At 34.5% G+C, this 21,505-nt stretch overlaps 1 protein-coding gene across 13 annotated transcripts in view; it reads right to left on the bottom strand.

Annotated features, from left to right (window-relative positions):
* Nucleotides 1-21,499, bottom strand: part of LOC110103712 — a 146,202-nt gene extending 124,703 nt beyond the window's left edge. For all 13 annotated transcript variants that reach the window (XR_003700450.1, XR_003700451.1, XR_003700452.1 and 10 more), the window contains exons 1-4: nucleotides 21,455-21,499; nucleotides 21,232-21,351; nucleotides 19,521-19,570; nucleotides 5,140-5,177 (exon numbers count right to left, since the gene is read on the bottom strand). Coding sequence is in view for 6 of the 13 variants with exons in the window: in XM_028694061.1 (XP_028549894.1) it covers nucleotides 5,140-5,177; nucleotides 19,521-19,570; nucleotides 21,232-21,351; nucleotides 21,455-21,478 (232 nt within the window). In the remaining 7 variants the exon portion in view is untranslated. The remainder of the gene's footprint in view (nucleotides 1-5,139; nucleotides 5,178-19,520; nucleotides 19,571-21,231; nucleotides 21,352-21,454) is intronic.
* Between the last annotated feature and the right edge of the window lie 6 nt (nucleotides 21,500-21,505).

The following is a 21,505-nucleotide window of genomic DNA, read 5'->3' as shown; positions in this document are numbered from 1 at the left end:
GCTTAGATTCATCATGAGGTTCTAATTATTGGGTACTTATGCTAAATTAAACTTGTAACTATATAGCGTTAATTATTATTGTATGTTTGATACAACACAGATGAGATTAATCTAGCATAAATTAGAATTTATGATGGCATTTGACCCTTAATTACTTTGAATTTGTCTCTTTTACCCCGAAAGTTGGGTAAGGGGAACATAAATTTAATGATGAACTCTAACACTTTAAATTTAGTTTGCTCTTTTTCATATCTTAGTAATATCCTAATTTAGATCAGTATGCATATGAACGAGGGATTGATATATCATTTTATTCAAGGATTTTAAGTAGGCTTCAAGGTAGGAAACTATTTTTGTTATGAGATGAATGTAAAATTCCTTCTTAAGGGCATTCCTGTTGGCGGGATTTTTGCTATCCTCAATGGGTTTGAAATATTTTGTGGTCGAATAAGACATAGAAAATAATATATTAACTCGGTGGATAAAAATATTCTTTTACTATAGCAAAACATACATTTTTTTTAACAGGAGATTTTCCCCTACTCAATATGTTAGACTAAATATGACACTTTTATTTTGGGGTATAGTTTCCACATAATTACAAGCATTTAGGGTTAATTACATCCCAAGGATATTTGTCCCTTACAAAATTTTTTTCTTAAAATAGTTGTCGAGTCTTTTTATTAAAACATTGACTAATATTTTATATAATTTTTAAATAAATTCATATCAAAGATTTAGTCTTTGAAATTTTAAGGAATATTCGATCAGTTTAAAATTAATTTTTGAATGAAAGTCAAATTAAAAAAATTATAGGAGTACTTAATTTTGAAATGCTCGGCGGTATTCAAAACAATCATATGCTAGAGTTTCCATTTTTAAATTTAATTTATATTAAAGTTGTATAATTTGATTCAAAGTGTTGGGGCTTATATTTACAAGAAAAAATTGCCAGGACAATGAGGGCTTATGATATAACTGAAAAGAACATCAACCTCAGATCCTAGATTTAAGGTGAAAATCACCAATAGATAGTAATTCGAACATAAATCTATACTATTATTAAAAAAGCCACTTGAGTTTCCACCCATATCAAATCCTAGTACCTTCATTACATTATTAATAATTAATAAATTTAAAAATATCTATATTATTAGAAATGCCAAAGATTTGAATTGCATTTATTTTTATATTCAAAAACAATTAATTAATATATTTATTTGCATTATATTTTTAATTTATACATATCCTAGCAATTAATAACATAAGTCATTCATTAATAACTATTAAAATTCATATTTTTAATTTATACCTATCCGAGCAATTAATAACATAAATCGTAATTTTAATAATCCATATTTCAAAAATAAAAATTAAAGTATTAATCTTAATTAATTATTCCATTAAAAACCTTCATATTTTATAAGTCCATAATTATAAATAATAAAATTTGAAAATTCAAATAAAGAAAAACTATTCTTTAATTAATTCATTATTTAATATCACATGTTAAGAATTGTTACATATTATAACTATGATTGAAATAATTAAATCAAAATAAATCTATCATATCTAAAATCCTAGCCTTTCATTTTAATTTTTTTAATAAAACCCTAGCCTTTGATTTTATTATCTTATTATGATTAAGTGATAGTTTTAAAAAATACTTAATATGTAATAACTTTTTATTTGAACAAATAAATGAAAAAGAATCCTAATTCTTCCTTTTTATTCATTGAATACCCCTTGGTATTCTCTTCTTCACATCTCTTATGTTTTTTATTCCCTTTTCTCATGATCTTAATTCATACCCTTCATATTTCCTTCTTTGTATCCCCTACACATCTTGTTCCCCGTCATATCTTCTACACTTCTTAATCTCTTTTAGTATATATATACAATAAGATAAAAATAGAATTTATAATATCTTTTCATTTTATTTAACAAAGATTAATCCAAACTATTTATTTTATTTATTTTTTAACTCAATTTATTTAATTAAATGCATCATATTTTTATTTTATCTACATTAATCGAATTTAAGTAAGAGCCAATTATTAGAAATGTCAAAGATTTTAATTACATTTATTTATATATTCAATTACAATTAATTAATATATTTATTTTCATTATAATTTTAATTTATACCCTAGCAATTAATAAAATTATTCATTCATTAATAACTATTAAATTTTCATAATTTTAATAATCCGTGATTTTAAAAATAAAAAATTTGAAGTATAAATCTTAATTAATTATTCCATTAAAAAACCTTAATATTTTATAGGATTGTAATTATAAATAATAGAATTAGAAAATTCAAATATTTAAAGTAATAAATATTCTTTAATTAATTATTGACAATTTAATTCATTGATTAATATTCAAATGGTAATAATTGTTACATATTATATGACTATAATTAAAATAATTTAATCAAAATAAATCTATCATATCTAAAATCTTACTCATTCTTTTTAATTATTCCAATAGAATTCTGACTTTTGATTTAGCAGGTAAATAACAATAAAAGTCTATAATATAATAAAAACATCTAAATAATAAGTGAAATTAGTAGAAAACAATAAAATAGATGCATTATATGCATTATATGCATTATATGCATTGCATAGTATAATTCAAAGTACATAACCACAAAATATAAGTCTATCAAAACTCCCAAAGTACAAATAAGAAATAACATATAAAATTCAATCATGTCCCATCACTAAATGGGTTTTCAAGGGAATCTTCTTCTCCAATTATATCTATGAATGTCATATCTTCATCATCTTCAATGTTACTCACTTTTCCTTCTATGTTCAATAAGAATGATCATTGTTATGTTAATTGTTCACTTGATATAAATATAATATAATAGCATATAAGAAGTTGTGGAATATTTTTATTTGGTTGTTGTGCTGCAAAACTAGTGCATGTGTGGTGTGGTACTAGTAAATATGCCCATTTGATCTGCTTCGCCCTCAAGACATCCACACTTAGATCCTCTAGCCGCAGACATCATCTGTGCTTGTCCTATATCCTCTCTTGGATTAACCATATACTGGTCCATAGGACCGCGCGCACCTCTATTATGTATAGTGGAGGAAGAGCCATTTCCACTCTCGCTCCCATAGTAAGCACCATGTTCGACCCTTTCATCAAATTGCTCCTGTTGTAAATGTTTGGCCGTGATACTCTTCTTTATGTAAGCAGTAATTTCCTCTTTCAACTTATCCGGCACATTCGCACAAGGTGCTATATTCTTATGTGGCTGGATAAGTGTTCATTCATGCAAGTAACTTCTCCCTTCATCACCTTATCACAAAAATTATATTTTAAATACACATATGTCTTCTCGCCGCCTCCTACATCAACTTACATACTGTATTTCCAAGAAGGGTCACGCCGCAATGACGTATTTGTCTTTTCCTTGCCCCTAACCATGTTTCCTAAAGAACAAATGCAAAATAAAATACACAAACTCAAAAAAATTAAAACACTATCTTTCCTATAAGTTTAAAAATCAAACCCTAAACTTAAAAAAAAATCCTAAGAACACTTAAAGAAGTGATGTAAAGGGGCGGCCAAAAACAAAGGACTCACCGGCGAGAAGCAGCGCCGACGGGAGAGGCGGAGGAAACATGCGGGAGAGTCGAATCGGGCGTCTGTGTGCTTCCTGCTCGGCTTCGGTTCACATCTTCGATCGGGTAAGTGGGTATAAGAAAGAATTTAAGAGGTTTTTTAAGTATGTGGGCCCCCATGTTAGAGGCATACGCCTCAAAGGAAATTGCGCAACAGCGCTACTAAGGCACGCCTCACTCCACCTGAGACGTACGCCTCATGATACCTGAGAATTCCTTAGGCTTTAAGGCTATTTTGGAACAAATTGCGCAAAGGCGCGCCTCAAATTGCGCAATTTTAAACTATGCTTCAAACTATTACTCATCATTAAAGAAAATTTATAAGCTGCATAATAGTTTCTTTTAAAGTGTCCTACTTTCCTCCTATAGCCTTAATAATAATCACCATCAACGCGCATGAAACTTCTAAAATATTTGTTCCACAAAGGATGAAACATAAATACTTATTCTGCTTAATTTCAGGGGTGATGTTAACTGGATGAGCCAAAAAGTGCAAATATGCAAATTGGTAGACCATAATAGGACAGAAAAGAAACTCAAGGGACCAACCTATGATTTCCTTCCTCAAGGGAACAAAAAAATTTGGGTTTTTTTTTTTTCTTTAATACTAAACAGCATCATGTCTAGGTATTGTTGAAGTCCTATATTTTCAGATGAAGAATTTTCAGTCAATAACTTTACATGTTTTTCATGAAACCATAAAAAGCCTTGCTAACCACCTACCATTGGTAAAGGGCCATAGATGGGTTGGTGGCATTAATTTCAATAATATTATATAGGGGTGTAAGGAGTCGAGTTGGCTCACAATTCGAGCTTACCCAGCCATGAGTTCGAGTTCGAGCTCGAGCTCAAGCCTGGCTCGGCTCGAAAGCTATTTGAGCGGCTTGATTAAATTAAAATATATTTAATAATTAATTTAAATTAATATTATATAATATATTTTAATACTTTTAAATTAATAATATATTAAAAATCTAAAAAAATATTTTTTAATTTAAAACTAAGAAATCGAGCTCAAGCTTTCAAAAAGAGCTCGAGCTATCGAGTCAAGCTCAAGCCTATGACTTTTTTAACGAGCCGAGCTCGAGCTTAGTAAATGAGCTCGAGCTCAGTAACAGCTAAACAAGCTTAGCTCGATTAGGGAGATACTCGATTCGACTCAACTCATTTACACCCCTAATATTATCTACAGAGCTTTAAGAACGCAAAAGAATGTAACTGGAAAACATGTTACAGCAACCATGACGAAGGTTATTAACAAATTAGAAAAATCAAAATGTATTACAGAAAGAACAAAAGAAACTTCAAGATATATGTCCTTGTCAGCTAAGATCAACCCAAAAAACTTTCAGATCTTCAAACATGACATAAATAGAGGAAGTAATGGGTAAGTGCAGCTTATAGACAAATCACGTGCATAGAATAAAACAGATATTTACATATAAAATCAATGATGTAAATTAATTGCAAATTTATAGAGATGAATACAACTTACCTTTAATTCTCGTCCTTGATACTCCAGAAGCTAACTTGCTGAAAAAAAAAAGAGCAAATTATACCTGAGTTCCTCAACAATTAGGTCCCTCAAAATTATATTTCCCACAGTTGGACCAGTCAAATTTTAATTCAATTTCTTCCAAGTTCTTTCGATAAATTAGACTATTACCAAACCATCAATAAAAATTCAATGACCATAATGCCCTTTGGTCGTTAGGGCACATTATGGTTTCCTTGAGTCCTTGTTTCTATTTGTCCATTAGTACTTTCTTGTAAAGGCAATGTCAACTCTTTTTATGGCATTAATATGGCTCTAAAGGCATGGGCCAAGTAGTGGTTAATGGACGGGAAGGGTGTGGTTAATAGGAAAGTAGGGTACGGAGAGTTGTGGTCCATGAGAGAATTTAGAGCTAGAGGCAGGGGTGGAGTAGCTGGCAGTCAAGTAACGTGGAGTTGTGGTCCTCAAGAGGTGATGGAGTAGGGAAGAGTTATTGATGAGCACAAGGACATGGAGGAAAAAGCATAATAACCTAAGAAAATATCATGATGTTAAAGAGACAATATCATAGATCAATTAATCATTTATTAATGTTCATAACTGAAGGCAGTAACACCTTAATGAGTTTAAATGCAACAGGCTTGAAGGTAAAAGATGAAAATTTGAGGGATCTAATTGTTACTAGGCTAAAACTTTAGAAGCCTAAATATAATCTAACAAACAATTTTGAAAATCAGTGAATACAACCATAGAGATGAAAGAAAGAAAATAGAGGCAACACAAAAAATCAAAGAAAAAAAGAACAAGAACAACCATCAAAACAAAATAATCAGAGTGAAACATCCATAGTGCCGGGCTTTGTGAAAAATGAAAGCAAATAACAAGGGCATCTTCTTCCTGGTCCACATAGAATCATACTAAGTACCTTAGATGCATGCATCAATGTATGTGTGACAGCTGTGCAAATTATAATATGCATGGATGCATTGACATGTCTGTAATTGTTTATGTGCATTCCATTTGTGTCTGAAAATGCTAATCAACTTGGGTAATTTGTTCAATTGCCTAATGGTTGCCTATTAGAGGCTCTCAAAAGTGGAAGAGTAAAGGCGACATGGGAGGGAGGATGATACCAGAAAATAAAACAAGAGGAAGAATGAAAAAGAGAATAAAATAGAAGACGGAGGGAAAAAAAGGAGGATAGAAGAAGATTTGAAGAAAGAAGAAATAAATAGGGATAAATATCCACAAGCGAACATAGAAGATGTTTGCACTTTCATCTTGTCTGGCCATATAAGTAGGGATCCCATAGCCAAAATGCTCGTCTGATTATGGGTCCATAAAACGTGACAAGGCACTTATGTTATCAAGACCAATAATCTTGAATGATCCTTGATTCTTCAGCTAATTTTATTAAAACTCGCCATCCAAACTACAGCATTTGAAAAGGAGTAAGCAGGCTCCCATTCTACAAGAGATCTACAAGATCAAGTAAAAGTTTTTATAGACCATATTCTGCTAGAAACTTCACAGGGGAATTACTTTAGATGATCTGAGAGGCTCTTCAAGCTCAAATTCAGCCAATTAAAATTGATTTGCGTAAGCAAATAAAATTGGGCTTAGCCATGTCAAATCAAGAACAATAGCATCCATAAAAATTTAAAAAAAGCATGTGGGTCTATGGCATCAGATGGAGCATCAGTCAAACTAAATGGGTCCCAAATAACAAGTTCAAACATGAATTTCACCCAAACCAGCAAGGAAGCCAAAATTTGAAGCTTATTCAAGTTTTGAAAATTCAAAACTAACTCTACAATTCAAGCCATTTAAGTAGGATTTCTGGCCATTATTCAAGGAGTTTAGATAAGTCTAAACTAACTCTACAAAGCAAGCCAAACATAGAGAAAATCCATCATAAATCAAGCTAAGTATGGAGAAAATCTAGGCAAAATTCAATCTAAATCTCAGAAAATGAGGGGGTAGCCAAATCAAGGAGAAAAAATCCAATGAATATTCTCGTAGGTAATTTCATTTTAACTATCAAAAATATGTGATAAGAATTTAAATAAGGAGTTGACTTACGAAATATCTTATCTAGAATGAATAGAAATTATTTTAAATTTCTTGTTTTTAAGGCTATATAATATTTTAAATTTAATGTAACTTCCTTAATTCTTTACTAGAAAATTAGATGGTTATAACTTATAACTATAACTTGTAACTAGGCCTTGAGATCAATGGAAATTAACTAGAACACATTTTCATTCAATTGGCATTAGCATTTCTTAGCGGACCCAACGTAGTGGGATAAAGGCTTGTTGTTGTTGGCATTAGTATTTCCTCCTATTTCTCTTCTTCTTCATCCATACTCGTCAACTCTATCTCTAGGAACAAAAAAATCATTATTGGCCATCTTAATCTAGCTTTCCTACATATTAACTAGGATCGAACAGAGCAGAATTTCAGCAATTCTGCTATCACAGTTGCAGGCTGCAACCATCCAGGGATGCACAAAGACAATATAATAGTTGTTTGCTTTCTATTTTCATATGTAACATTCAATTTAATCATTGTTATTGTTTGAACTCAAAGTAAATCATAAATATACTCATAGACAAAATACAAATAAGAATAAGTCAAGGTATTAGACACCAGTAAACACGCCATGCAAATGAACATAAAATTTTACTAGCCTAAAAAATTTCTGAAAACAAATACATTATCATAAAATTTTGAAAAGAATTAAATAAAATTATTGTATACTGTCAACTACAAAATAAAAACAATATAAATAAATTATATTATACATTTTTTCATCAAAATCAGTCGTTTTATAATGCTTGTATTATACATTTTTATGAAAGCAAAGTCTGAAAGCGATTACAAATGGACCCAAATGATAATTTTAATCATCATTTGTTTTTATATGATTTATGAAATAAAAAAAGATAATTTGAATAGCATTTGTTGATTTATAATAATCATATATTTAGTATAATTTAATTATGTTAAATTCGGAGAATTGGAAAGGAAAAAAACTTCATTTTATTATACAAATTATCTTTATTTATAGATCTAAACAATATATCTTAATAAAGAAATAAATAATTTTAGAATCATGCATAATTACCCTAATAAAATCCTTCATAAATCAGCCACCGAAATATGGAAGGAGATCAACTTAATCCAGGTGAGCCTCCCATGAATTCCCATCCTGGTTGTGGAATGAAGTGTCAAGGGACTATTGGGATTTAACAGAGATCGGCGTGATCCAAATAAGCCTCCCACGGATTCCCATCCCGGTTGTGGGATCAATTGTCAAGGGACAATTGGGATTTCAACACTTCTCGAGTTGGGGAATACAAATCTGACATTCCCTTGGTAATTAGTGCCAAAAAAATAGAGTTATCAGGTCTCTTGGTGCGTCATAGTGTTCTTTATTTGGTGAAAGCTTTGGGAGGAATTAGCTTCAAACATTATTATGGCAAAGGATAGCAATGAAGGCTATCTCAATTAAGCTTGCAAGGTGCAGGGCAGCAATGAAGGCTACATTGAACAGTAGCCCTCAAGATACCGGAAATGGCAATAAAGGCAAGTGGTGATACAACAGGGAAAGTGGATTAATTATCCTTCAAGTCGATCTCTCTCTCTCTCTATTCTCAAGGGAAACCCAACAATGAAGGCATGGCAATACAAAAGGAAAAAAATTATTTTAAGGGTTACAACAAGCTTCAAGTACAGGCGCAGAAACACGTGTCTCAAGCAACTCAGTACTCAGCACACAGATCTCCTCCATCCTAGGTCATCCGACTCCATCTGAGCAGACTCATATTCGATCATCCAGTACATGTGTAAGCAAAGCTTCTGATCCCTCTAGTATGACTGTAGGAGTGATTGTAGGAGGGAGTACAAGTCTTGCACTCTTGCTTGTCCCTGCCCCCGCATGAAAGGGAACTCTCAGCTCTTTCCAGATACATGTAGAAGGAGGTCCTGCGCTCGCTTCTGCTCGGTCGACTCTAGATGTCTCATGCAAGAAGAGCCCTCCCGCTCGATCTATACTCAGTCTTAGATGCATGAAGGTCATCAGAATTCCGACAAAGAAGGTTGATGGTGAGAACCTGTATTCCTCGAAATTCTGACAATGAAGGCCAGGGTAGGAACCTATATTTCTCAGAATTCCAGCAATGAAGGCCGATGGTGGTAACCTGTATTCCTCAAAATTCTAACAATGAAAGTTGGTGATGGAAATCTAGCTCTGATACCATGTTAAATTCAGAGAATTAGAGAATTAGAGAGAGAAAATGCTTATTTTTATTACACAAAACTATCCCTATTTATATATCTATACAAGATATCTTAATAAAGAAACAAATTATTATGGAATCATGCATAATTGTCCTAATATAATCCTTCTTAAATCAGCCACCCGAATATGGAAGGATATTGGCGTAATCTAGGTGAGCCTCCCACAGATCCCAATGTTGGCCATAGGATCAAGGGGTAAGGAATGGCTGGGATTTAACAAGTGATCCTCCCACGAATCCCCATGTTGGTCGTGGGATCAAGGGCTAAGGGACGGCTGGGATTTAACACTCCCCCTCAAGCTGGGGAACATAGATTTGTCATTCCTAGCTTAGTAATTAGTCCCAGAGAGGTAGAGTTATCAAGTGGCTTGGTTCACCATAGATTTCTTCATTTGGTCAAAGCTTTAGGAGGAATTAAATTCAACGTTATTGCAGCGAAGGATAATGATGAAAGCTATCTCAATCAAGCATGTAAGGTACAGCGCAGCAATGAGGCTGCGTTAAACAGATGCCCTTAAGATATCAGAAATGACAATAAAGATCGCTAATGTGATAGCAGGGAAAGTGGATTAATTATCATTCGGGCCTGTCCCCCTCTCGATTCTCAAGAGAAGGCCAACAATAAAGGCACGATAGTAAAAAAAGAAAAATATTTATATTTATAGTTTGCTACAAGCTTCAAGGACAGGAACAAAAAAACACATCTCAAATGATTCAGCACTTAGCATGCAGATCTCCTCCTTCCCAGGTCATCCGATAGACTCATGTTCAATCGACCAGTACAAGTGCATGCAAGGCCTCTGATCCCTCCGGTTGTGAGACCTCGTTCCCTTACTGTTCCTCTCTGATTTGGATTTTTCCTCTCAGGATCGTCCAGGCCGATCGGCACTGTAGAAAATATCGGCCTGAGAATAGTTCTGGGAACCGTCCAGGACGATTTTTCTGGTCTGATCGTCCCGGGACGATTTGGCGATCGGCCGGGCCGATCAGACAAATGATATATGAGAATGAGATCGTTTTGATGAGAGAGAAAATATTTTAAAAATCAAAATATCTGATTTGAGGAGAGAGAAAGAGAAAGGGAAAAAGAGGAAACCTGGTTTTGGAGGCCGCGGAGCGTTTTTCGTCCGACGCTGCTGTTGGGAAAAGTGAAGATCTCGTGGTAAGGACTCCGAACCCTATTTCTGTTTTCAAAGATATTGAGTTTTGACTGAGTTATGATCTGTTTTGTGTTTTCGTAGTCGACTTTTCGACGTGATTTTGATTTGACACAACTTTCACCGCACAACTTTTAGTATGTTATAGATATGATTATTGTACACGATTTGACTGTATTCTACGACGATTTTACCGGTCGGAATTGATTCTACGCGATTTTAATCGAATAGAAGAATATCAGGACTTGATTTGATTTGGTTTCTATAGGACAATAGTCTTGTATTGATGTCATCGATATTCTTCTGTAATTTGGTGAGATTTGGAATTTGTGCCTTTTTGCTATTGATTCATAGAGATTGACACTGAAATTGATATAGATTGTATTGATTCACTGGCACCGATATTGATATGGATTCTGCGTATTGATTCATAGATATTGGCACTGATAGATGTTGTAATGATTTATAGATATTGACACTGATATTGGTATAGATTGTATCGATTGATAGAGACCGATATAGACATTGATATAGATATGATATTGACATATGGATATTATTGATACGACAGATCCTGATAGGTTATTGATTTATCGTAGAATAGATTTCTTTAGGGAGCTGATTGTATTGATTTCAATTGACCTGACGATTTCATTGTATAGAGGTTGATTTATTGAGTTGATTCGATTGTTCGATGGATTTCCTTGCTTATAGATAATTGACTGGAAAATGCTTTATCGATTGAGATGATTCCTTTATATTGATGTGATTGATGTTATAGATGGATACGCTAAGTAAGACGACTAGATGACCGTATTGATGTTATCGATAGCAATAGATAGAGACTGTAGAGCTTTGATTGAGGCATTGATTTTGAGCTTTATGGATTTCTTTATTGATTGAACATATGATATATAGATTTATATTGATTGAATAGATGATATAGATTCGATGAATTGATTAGACGACACGGTTGATTGACCTGATAGTATAGATAGTATAGATTGATAGACACTACTACGTTGATTGGACATTGACTAGGAGCACTTATTGATTTGATTGCTGAGACGTATTGATTTATCGATGTTTTTACTGCTGATTTGATTTCCGCTGTATAGACTTGATTTCATTGACTGGATTTCCGCATTGCATAGACCCATTGACCATTGATTGACTTGATTTTATTGACCTGCATATTGATAGCATTGCCGTGCTTTGATTTCAGTTGTAGGCTTTGGTGACCTGCTGGGCTTTGTAAGCTCATTATATGTGGTTTAAATTTTCAGGTCCGAGCAAGGCAACTGGAATGGAGTTCGATCAGAATGTCAGACGAATCCTTTCACTATTTGATTCTGGGGCATCACACCGGTCTAGTCGTAGGAGGGAGTGCAAGTCTTGCACTCTTGCTTGTCCCTGCCCCACATGAGAGGGAACTCTCGGCTCTTTTAAGACACACATAGGAGGAGGTCCTGTGCTCTCTTCTGCTCGGTCGACTCTGGACGTCACACGCAAGAGGAACCCTACCGCTCGATCTCCCCTTGGTCTTGGATGCACGAAGGTCCCCAGAATTCTAGCAATGAAGGCCGGTGGTAGGAACTTATATTCCTCATAATTTGGTCAATGAAGGCCGGTAGAAGGATCAATATTACATAGAATTCCAGCAATGAAGGCTGGTGGTGGGAATCTGGCTCTGATACCATGTTATATTCAGAGAATTGGAGAGAGAAAAAGGTTTCATTTTATTATACAAAATTATCCCTATTTATATATCTATACATGATATCTTAATAAAGAAACAAAGAATTGCATTAGCATGCACGCCCTAATATAATCCTTCCTAAATCGGCCACCCAAATATGGAAAGAGATCGACATGATCCAAGAGAGCTCCCATGGATTCCCATCCTGGCCATGGGAACAAGTGTTAAGGGATGGTGATGGGAACATCAGTTCGTGGAAGGTTTATCAGAGGCGTGGCCGCCGATCTACGGCCACGATCGAGTCTTTGTACTCTTGAGTTATTTATGTTATTTTCTTATTTATGTTTTTTTTTTTAGTATTGTGTATTTGTTTTCCAGTTGTACCCTTTTAGTGAGAGATGTCATATGTAAGCCCGGAAGGCAATTTTGTCTTTTATTTTCATGAGTCCCATGTACTTGGCTATTTATAGCCTCATGTTGTAATTTTCAAGGTAATGAATGATTATGATGAAATTTTTCCGCGCTTGTGTTTGAGAGCATTTGAGAGTTTTTTGAGAGAACTTTGGAGATCCCTAGGAGAGGGAGATTGGCGCAATACCCGCCAACCTAGATAAGTCGGGTTCGTGGTTCCGTTCTTGTATCTTTTCTTCCCTTCCTTTCACCTCTCCCCCTCACCAAGCCGCCGGTTTCCCCACCTCACCCGAGCCCCTCTCATCCCCTTACCACCCCACGGCCAACACCCTACCCAAAGCTCCCAACCAACCCGCCGGCCCACCCCTCCTCTCTCCCCCCACCAAATTCAAATTTCCCTCTTTAAACACCTTCCATAAATAGCTCACTTTAAATCTGGGAAGCCTAATTTCAATTTTCAAATTTCAAATTATCTTGAATTTTGAAAATTCTTTCCTAATTTAAGAAAGTTATTTTTGGAAAGTTTTCAAAATCTTGCCCTTTTGAATTTTAAATTAATTAAGGATGAGATCTTTCATTCTTAATTTAATTTCCCAAATCTAAGGAAGCATTAAAAGCTTCCAATTTTTCTTTCCCCTGGCCTCTAAGCCGCCGGCCCCATGAGATTCATTTTTGGAATTATTTCCAAAACTCAAGTGACTCCTTTGGAAATAATTCAAATCCTCTTTATTCCCTTTGGCCGAAATTTTCAATTCCCACAAACCTCATTATTTCTTTCCAAAATCAAGTCTTACGTTTTGGAAAGAAATTCCCTACTCCCTCTTCATTGCTGCCGGCCTAGCCTCCCATACCCGCCCCCTCTCTCTTTCAAACTCTCTCCTCTTCATTAATTCCCCACTTGAATTCTAATCCTTAGTTCTCCCTCCAAAATCTCTATCTTCTAATTAGAGAAATCTGAATTTTTCTCTCACATTTTGGATTACAAATCTGAAATTGTTTTCAGATTTTGGAGGAGGTTTGGGGTTGTTTCTTCACCTCAAATTGAAGAGAACTTATTGCCCCTCCTTCCTTCGATAATCTTCAAGAGTGCTTGCTACCATGGGAAAACTTCGACCATTAATCCCTATGAATGGCGGATCCAGAAACTGAATACGGCTTAACCTTCGACGAGGACGGCTTCAAAGATATTCTTCAGTCAACTTTCTTTGACGTTAATACGAGAATTGACCACACCGTCGAAGACTACCTAAAACGCATTCTGGACACGTTAGTAGAAGCAATCGACGAGCATTTTGAAGGTGTTGAGTGGAGGATCTCCACTGCTCCTTGACGAGAGGTTATCTTTTCCCCTTTCAATACATTTTTTTAATCTAATCTTCTCCTGTATTTGATTGTAGTCACAAAGGACGACTCCTACTGCTCATGCTAAGCTTAGTAAATGTAGGGTTTTGAGTGCACCTCTGTCATGATCATAGTTGTCAATGGCGCAAAATAGCGCGCGCCATGGCGCACAGCGCGATGCGGCGCACCTACGGCGCTATGTTCATGGCGAGGCGCATGTGTTTAAAATAGCGCGCGCTATTTGCGCCATATGTGAGCCATAGCGCATTGCGCACGACGCAAAATAGCGCGCCAAATTATTTTTAAATTTTAGTATACTTATGAATATTCTTTATAATTAAAAATATATCTATATTTTAAGATAAACGACTATTCGTTGGCCTAATTTCACGAAAGATTTTCTGTTTGTAGCATCCGCCGAACACATCCCGCAGTCCCCAAGTCGAAGTTTTTTGTTTTCTATTTGTTGCATTCGCTGCTTACGCCGAATCCAGCAGAATCTGTCCCGAATTTGAAGTCGTTGTTTCCGTCGAATCGTCCCGCAAAGCGGTGCTTCCGCCAAATCCGCCCCCTCCTTCGTCTGTTCCAATCAAAAATCTTACCAGCTGACTCCGATTTGCAACCTCCGTCTATTCCGCACAACTCTGTTGTTTTGCATGGCTTTTTCTCACAAGAATTTACAACTTAACAAGTATGCTTGGTATCGCTAGGTACATGCTCAGTACCGCTAAGTAAATGCTCAGTATCTCTATGTATATGCTGGATACCGCTCGGTACCGCTATGTACTTGCTCGGTACCGCTATGTACACGCTCGGTACCACTTGGTACATGCTCAATACCGCTGTGTAAATGCTCGGTACCGCTCGGTACACGCTCGGTACCGCTAGGTACATGCTCAATACCGCTTGGTACCGCTCGGTACATGCTCGGTACAGCTCGGTACATGCTCGATACAGCTCGGTACATGCTCGGTACCGCTCGGTACAACTAGGTACACACTCAGTACCGCTCGGTCGAGAACCCCGCCAGGGGGCAGCGCCCCCTTGGACCCCCAGCAGCCTGCATATTATGTTTCTTGGACAATATTATGAAAAGATCTAAAGGAAAAGAGAATGAATCTTCAATTAGGAATGATGTTGCTATTGAAAATAATGATGAGTCATGTGATGAAGAGGATTATGAAGTAGGAGACAATGTTGATGAAGATAATGAAGCTTTTTTAACATTTGCTGATGATGATAATTCCCAAGAAGAGTAGATTAAATTTTTATTTGGTCTTTAAAAAAAAAAGATTATGATATTTGAATTATGAGATATTTGGATGTTACTTAGTCGAACTTATATATGTTATGGTTGTCTTTCATTTTTAATAATATTCCGTATCCATGCTTATTATTTTATAATTTTTATATAGTTTGCGCCATGTTCAAAATGGCGCGCGCCGCGCTGTGCGCTATGCGTCATAGCTCTAAAGGGACCTTTGCGCCATGGTGCGCCATTCGCCGTTAACAGGAATGGTGCTGATTAATTCTCGTTGTTAGATTAAAGATTGTATTGAAACTACTATTTCGGCATAAAGTGATTTACTAATTTATTTCTAAAGTTTTTTCAATTATCTGGTTATGTGATTTAGCCTAAGCAGGTGTAACCCGTTTCTTGTTTTATTCGTTGTTTTAGGATGCTAGTGGTTTCTTCATTTTATTTCTAATAAAGAGTTGTGCAAATTCCTAATGAATTGATTGCATTCATACGTAGTCCTGCATCATATGGCTAGGATTAACAGAGATTGGCGTGATCCAGATGAGCCTCTCACAGATTCTCATCCTGGTAGTGGGATCAAGTGTCAAGGAATAGTTGGGATTTTAACAATTTATTGTATACTTTGCTTCACTATTTATATCAATGATAATTTAAATTTATATATTACATTATAAGTTACATATAATTGCTATGTTTAATAAATTATATATATTATATAACATTATAAATAGATGCAATATATTTAAAAGCTATTGTGCACCATGAAAATAATTAGTGTAAAAATATATTTAGCATTATACAATTTTATTTATTTCATAATATAATTTCTATACATATGCATTTCTTAAAAATAAGCTACTATGAAGTGTTCGCTAAATAATTGGACTACAGTAAAGAGGTCTGACCATTTTATTACATAAGTTATACAAGTAAGGAAATGCCGACTCTAAGTACTAGAATACCCAAAAAAAACTTGGAATTAGCAAGAAAGATGCTCCAAGCAATTCCCACTTAGGGCAGATTACTTACTAAAAGAATTCCCAATTAGGGTTTAACGAAAATTATAAAGGCTAATTTAAACTTGGTCAATTGAGAAATAGTAAATAATTTAGAATTAAAGGGTAAAGACCAATATTTATTAAGTACATATCATTGCTTCCCCTAATAGGACAAAGAGCACCACAATTGAATAAGACTAACGTGCATGTTAATTAAAATTGTGCCACATGTCACCTCAGTTGTTATAACAAGCAGCAACAACAACAACATCGAGCATTTATCTCACTGCGTGGGGTCAACTACATGAATCATTTTTCTCCATTGTGTCATGTAAAGAGTCAAATTCTCATTTAGATTTAATAAAGAAATGTCGTTTCTAATATTCTCTAACCAAGTATTTTTAGGTCTACCTCTACCTTTCCTAACATAGGTCAAATCTAATACATCTACTCTCCTAACCGGGTCATTGGTAGGCCGCCGTTTTATGTGGCCAAGCCATCTAAGGCGAATTTCTCTAATCTTATATGCCACTGGAGCTACTCCAACCTTGATCGATCAAAGTCACAAAACCCAACTACATCTATTACTACACAAATCTCACTCATACCCCCTTGTCATTTATACAGAAAAATAACATTTGGGGGTTAAAGAAAATGGCAGCTATATTTGATCAGAATTGGGTGTGGAAGACATATGAAACTTGTAGTACTTATTTAAGACAGATTTTAAACTTTCTAATTGAGCAAATTTAAGGATGATAGTTTTTCCCTTGATTCTTTTGGCCCGATTAGTGAATAAATTCATTTGGTGGGTAAAAAAAAGGAGAGAAGCAGCCAAGCTTAGTTTTCCACCATAGACTTGTAGTAACCGACGGCTAGTTTATTATTCAAGGTTAGTTTTGCAATTTTATTATTCAAGGTTAGATTTACAAAAGTTCTGAGAGCATTATCATGCATATTCTTCATATCATGTCATCAACTTGGAACTCTAATGATTTATTTCACATCCTTCAACACATCTAATTCATGGACTTGTAACAAGAAAAACAAAAAAAAGTGGATTGGAATTGCAGATGGGAATATTAACTTTAGTAGAACTCGTTATTGATGCTGTAATTGAGATTGTGAAGTTGCTATCAAAGTCACAACTATAAATCATATGTTAAAGGCAGCGTTAAAGCAATATCATATGAACTGTTCTATATAGAAAAGATAATAGCATGATCTATAGAGGAGGAAAGAAAGATCAACTTCAACTTGCATTACAATAATTCAAGGCCTACATAGTTTAAACCTTAAATTTAAACATGTATGTTCCACATAAAACAACAAACCTTTATCCTACTACGTGGTGCCGGCTACATGAATCCTTTTTCTCCATTGTCTCCTATTAAAAGTTAAATTCTCATTTAAATCTAATAAAAAAATGTCCTTTTTAATACTTTTAACAAAGTCTTTTTAGGTCTACCTCTACCCCTACCTTTTTTAACATTGGTCGAATATAATACATCTACTCTCCTAATAGGGTCATTGGAAGGCCAAAGTTTTATGTGGCCAAACTATCTAAGGAAACCTCTCTAATCTTTTTCTTCCACAAGAGCTACTCCAATCTTTTCATGCTTATACTCATTTCGCATTCTTCTCACAAAGCCACTCATCCACCTGAGCATCCCCATCTCTGCAACACTTAATTTTATACCTCACTTCTAACATCCCCTATGCCATTAAGTATTGCAGGTCTCACCACCATCTTATAAAATTTTCTCTTAAGTTTGAATAGTACTTTTCTATTGCATAACAAGCCCAATGCATTCCTTCATTTCAACCATCCAACATCAATTATCTAATAATATATCCATCTATTTAACCATCGCTTTGACCAATAGACCCAAGATATCTAAAATGTGCACTCTTTTTTTATGGCTTGATCGTCCAATGTCACTATCCCACCACTAGATCAATTACTACAAAAATTACACTCCATGTATTCGATTTTAAATCTACTCAAACAAAAACATTTATACTCTAAGATTGACATCAATAATTCAAGTTTTTCAACAACTCCATCTCTAATCTTATCAACAAGAAGGATGTCATCAACAAAAAGCATACACCAAGGTACAAGGTACATCCTCTTGCAAATGTCTAGTAAGAGCATCCATGACCAAAGCATAAAGATATGGGTTTAAAGGTAATCCTTGATGTAATCCAACTGAAATAGGAAAATATTTGATCAAACCGCCTAACTTTTTAACATAAGTAATAGCTCTTTTATATATCCTTAATCACTAGAATATAAGCATAATAAACTCTTTTCTTTTTTAGAACTCTCCAGATCAAATCTGTTAGAACTTTATCATATGTTTTCTCTAAATCAATAAAATATCATACGATGATCCTCCTTACTTTCTCATAATTCTCTATCAAACCTCTCAACAATTGCATAGCTTCCAAAGTAGACCTACATGGCATGAATCCAAACAAATTTTGAGAAACAATAGCAACAAGTGTATGGTCCACATAATAAATGACCAAAATGATCAATAAACTTTTTAAATGTATTCATTTTAATCTTAGACTGTTTGAAGTGTTCAATTTAGCTCCTCAATTGATCAAATTTGAACCAATTTAATTATAACATAAAATTTATCATTTCTTAGGATGAAATTTGATGGAGGAATGCTTTCTATGAGGGTATTTTGGACTTCATGTGATCAATTACATTACTTTGACTAAATATTAAATAGTGAGATTACCTTTAAACATTCAAAATGTCTGCATGGAAAGCTTCTCTCAACTAATTTCCATCCAAGGAAATGGCAAAGTTGACAATAGGAGCAATTTGGTTCATATGTGATCAGTTGAGGTACTAAATTGAATACATTTGAAAATCTGGGACTAAAATAGGCACACCTGAAAAGTCTAGAGCCATTTAATCTTTTACACAAGATCCAAGTATATAAATCTACAAGATCCACATATATAAATCTCCATGAACCAAGACAAAAAAAAACCTTATCGTACAAGACATCTGCATTAGTTCTTAGAAAGGTCCTATGTACAATTAACTGCACTTCAAGCCATATAAAAAGGTAATATACCACATAATCATAAGCAACAGAATAGTGAAATATAAATAAACTGAATAAGTGAAGTATGTTGGAGAAATTCATGAGATCTTGTACAAGATAAAACAATCCTTCAAGATACCTTGGATCGGATGAAGTAGATACGTTCTCCTTTGGAGTCTTTATACTTTCCTAAAGAAAAATCAAAGCAATGTATAAGAATTAGCTAAATTAGATCAAGTACTTAATGACCGGTAAAATCAAGTAACTTGATTTCTATACTTTTATTTCCTAAGGAATGCATTACATATCTTTGACCAAGTAAAGCATCTAAAACTTTCTAAGGTGGAAAGAGAAAGAAATGAATAGGAAAAAAAAACTATAGATAAATCAGACTTCCATCAAAGAGAAAAGGAATTTTCTACTCCTCTACCACTACATTTCAATCTTCACAAAATGATGAATATTGTTCTACCTCAAAAAGTTAGTATAATGAGTGAACAAGGTAATAGAACGGTTCCGCAAATTGGATTAGGCATTGAAATAGAAAAAGGGAAGTTTGAGGTTTGATGGTTCACCCGAAATTTAACCCAGAGTCGAACCTTGATAAAGTTATTTACTTATTACTTAAATAAAATAATAATGATACAGATATGTAATAAAAATAAATAAATTATTTTTTAAATATAGATTACACACGTGAAATAATTTATACAATTTTAAATTCAAGCAACATCTATCATTAACTAACTAACATCTTATTTTGTAGTCATAATTGAAATTTAAATAACCAACGCAAAAAGCTAACAATTAAATAAGAATGGTAACCTTCTCAACGCCTGATAGACTAAGAAAAACATACCCCGACAACTTATAGTCAATCAAAACCAAGTCTACCTCCTTGCAATTGATTCATGGCCACTACCCTCCAATGCCTCCATAACTGTCGTGAACATCCATACTGCCCTATAGGCCACTCAATTGCTAACATCTAATCACTCCTCATTGAGGCCACTCAATTGCTAACATCTAATCACTCCTCATTGGCGCCTCCACAACGATGAGTAAATATCCATCCTACCGTACCTACTTCTCAACAACTTCCACATGGCCACCACTCTCTAACATCTTGGCAATGGCCATAAACAACAAGTCCTCTCTATCATCAGCCAACCTGATCACAGCAGGAAGATGTACAAGTGATAATGGACTTACGGAAGAGCATTGGAGCTCTGCGTGATGTGTGCTCCTATGTTCCTTATTCATGCCCCTTTTAATAATAGAGTGAATTTTTGGCCTTTTAAGACCCTAATGACCTCTACGAATAACAATAGGAGAAAAATCACCCAAATACAAAGTGCTCCAAGTGCACGAATTGACTTAGCGACCAAATAAGAAAAGAAGCCTTCGCCATTTTGTGACTGTTCATTTAATTCCTCTTCCCTCTTTCTCTTCATCTTCTTTATAATCCCTAATCTCCAAAGCAACTATTCTGAACAAAATTTTATGAATAATTCTATAAGGCACTAATCTCAATCTCAACACGCAGTTTGAAAGTTCGATGGACTCGACGGAGCCTAAACAGCATAGCTTAAGCACTTCATGGTTTCATTTGGAGCAGCTCATACTTTCCCTGTTTTTATAGTCAAACTTTTTTTAAAGTCATTTGTAAACCACAGTTTTAATTCTGTTTTTCAAAAAAAAATAACTTTTATAAAGTAATTTTTTAGAAGAATCAAGAAAATTATTGTTTCCCGTTTATTTTACTGCCCAAAGGCAGTTAACAAGATGTTCTTAACAAAACCGGAAAAAAAAAAACGGTCCTTCAAACCAAAACCTATAAAAAAACGAACCTTCCTTCTCTTTGTGGGATCGGTACCAAATCCACGATTTTTGGCAAAGCAGATATGTCTGAAAGTCTTCAACATTTCTCGGTTATTGCCTTTCCTCGTACAAGTTACTGGTAAATAGGCCTGCAACAACGAATTGATTTACTGGAAAAGGAATTAAAAAGAATGGGAAACAAGAAAAATCCCTACTGAAGTTTTGAAATAAGCAAGTGGAGATCTCCATTACCGCCGTGGGCACGCAACAATCCATGCGCGGAGAAGAGCGGAGAACTTGGCT

The sequence above is a fragment of the Dendrobium catenatum genome, unplaced genomic scaffold (assembly GCF_001605985.2).
Source record: "Dendrobium catenatum unplaced genomic scaffold, ASM160598v2 fragScaff_scaffold_390, whole genome shotgun sequence".
NCBI classification, from domain to species: Eukaryota; Viridiplantae; Streptophyta; class Magnoliopsida; order Asparagales; family Orchidaceae; genus Dendrobium; species Dendrobium catenatum.
Note: the sequence above shows the minus strand (reverse complement) of the source record. Positions and strands in the feature narration are given on the sequence as shown.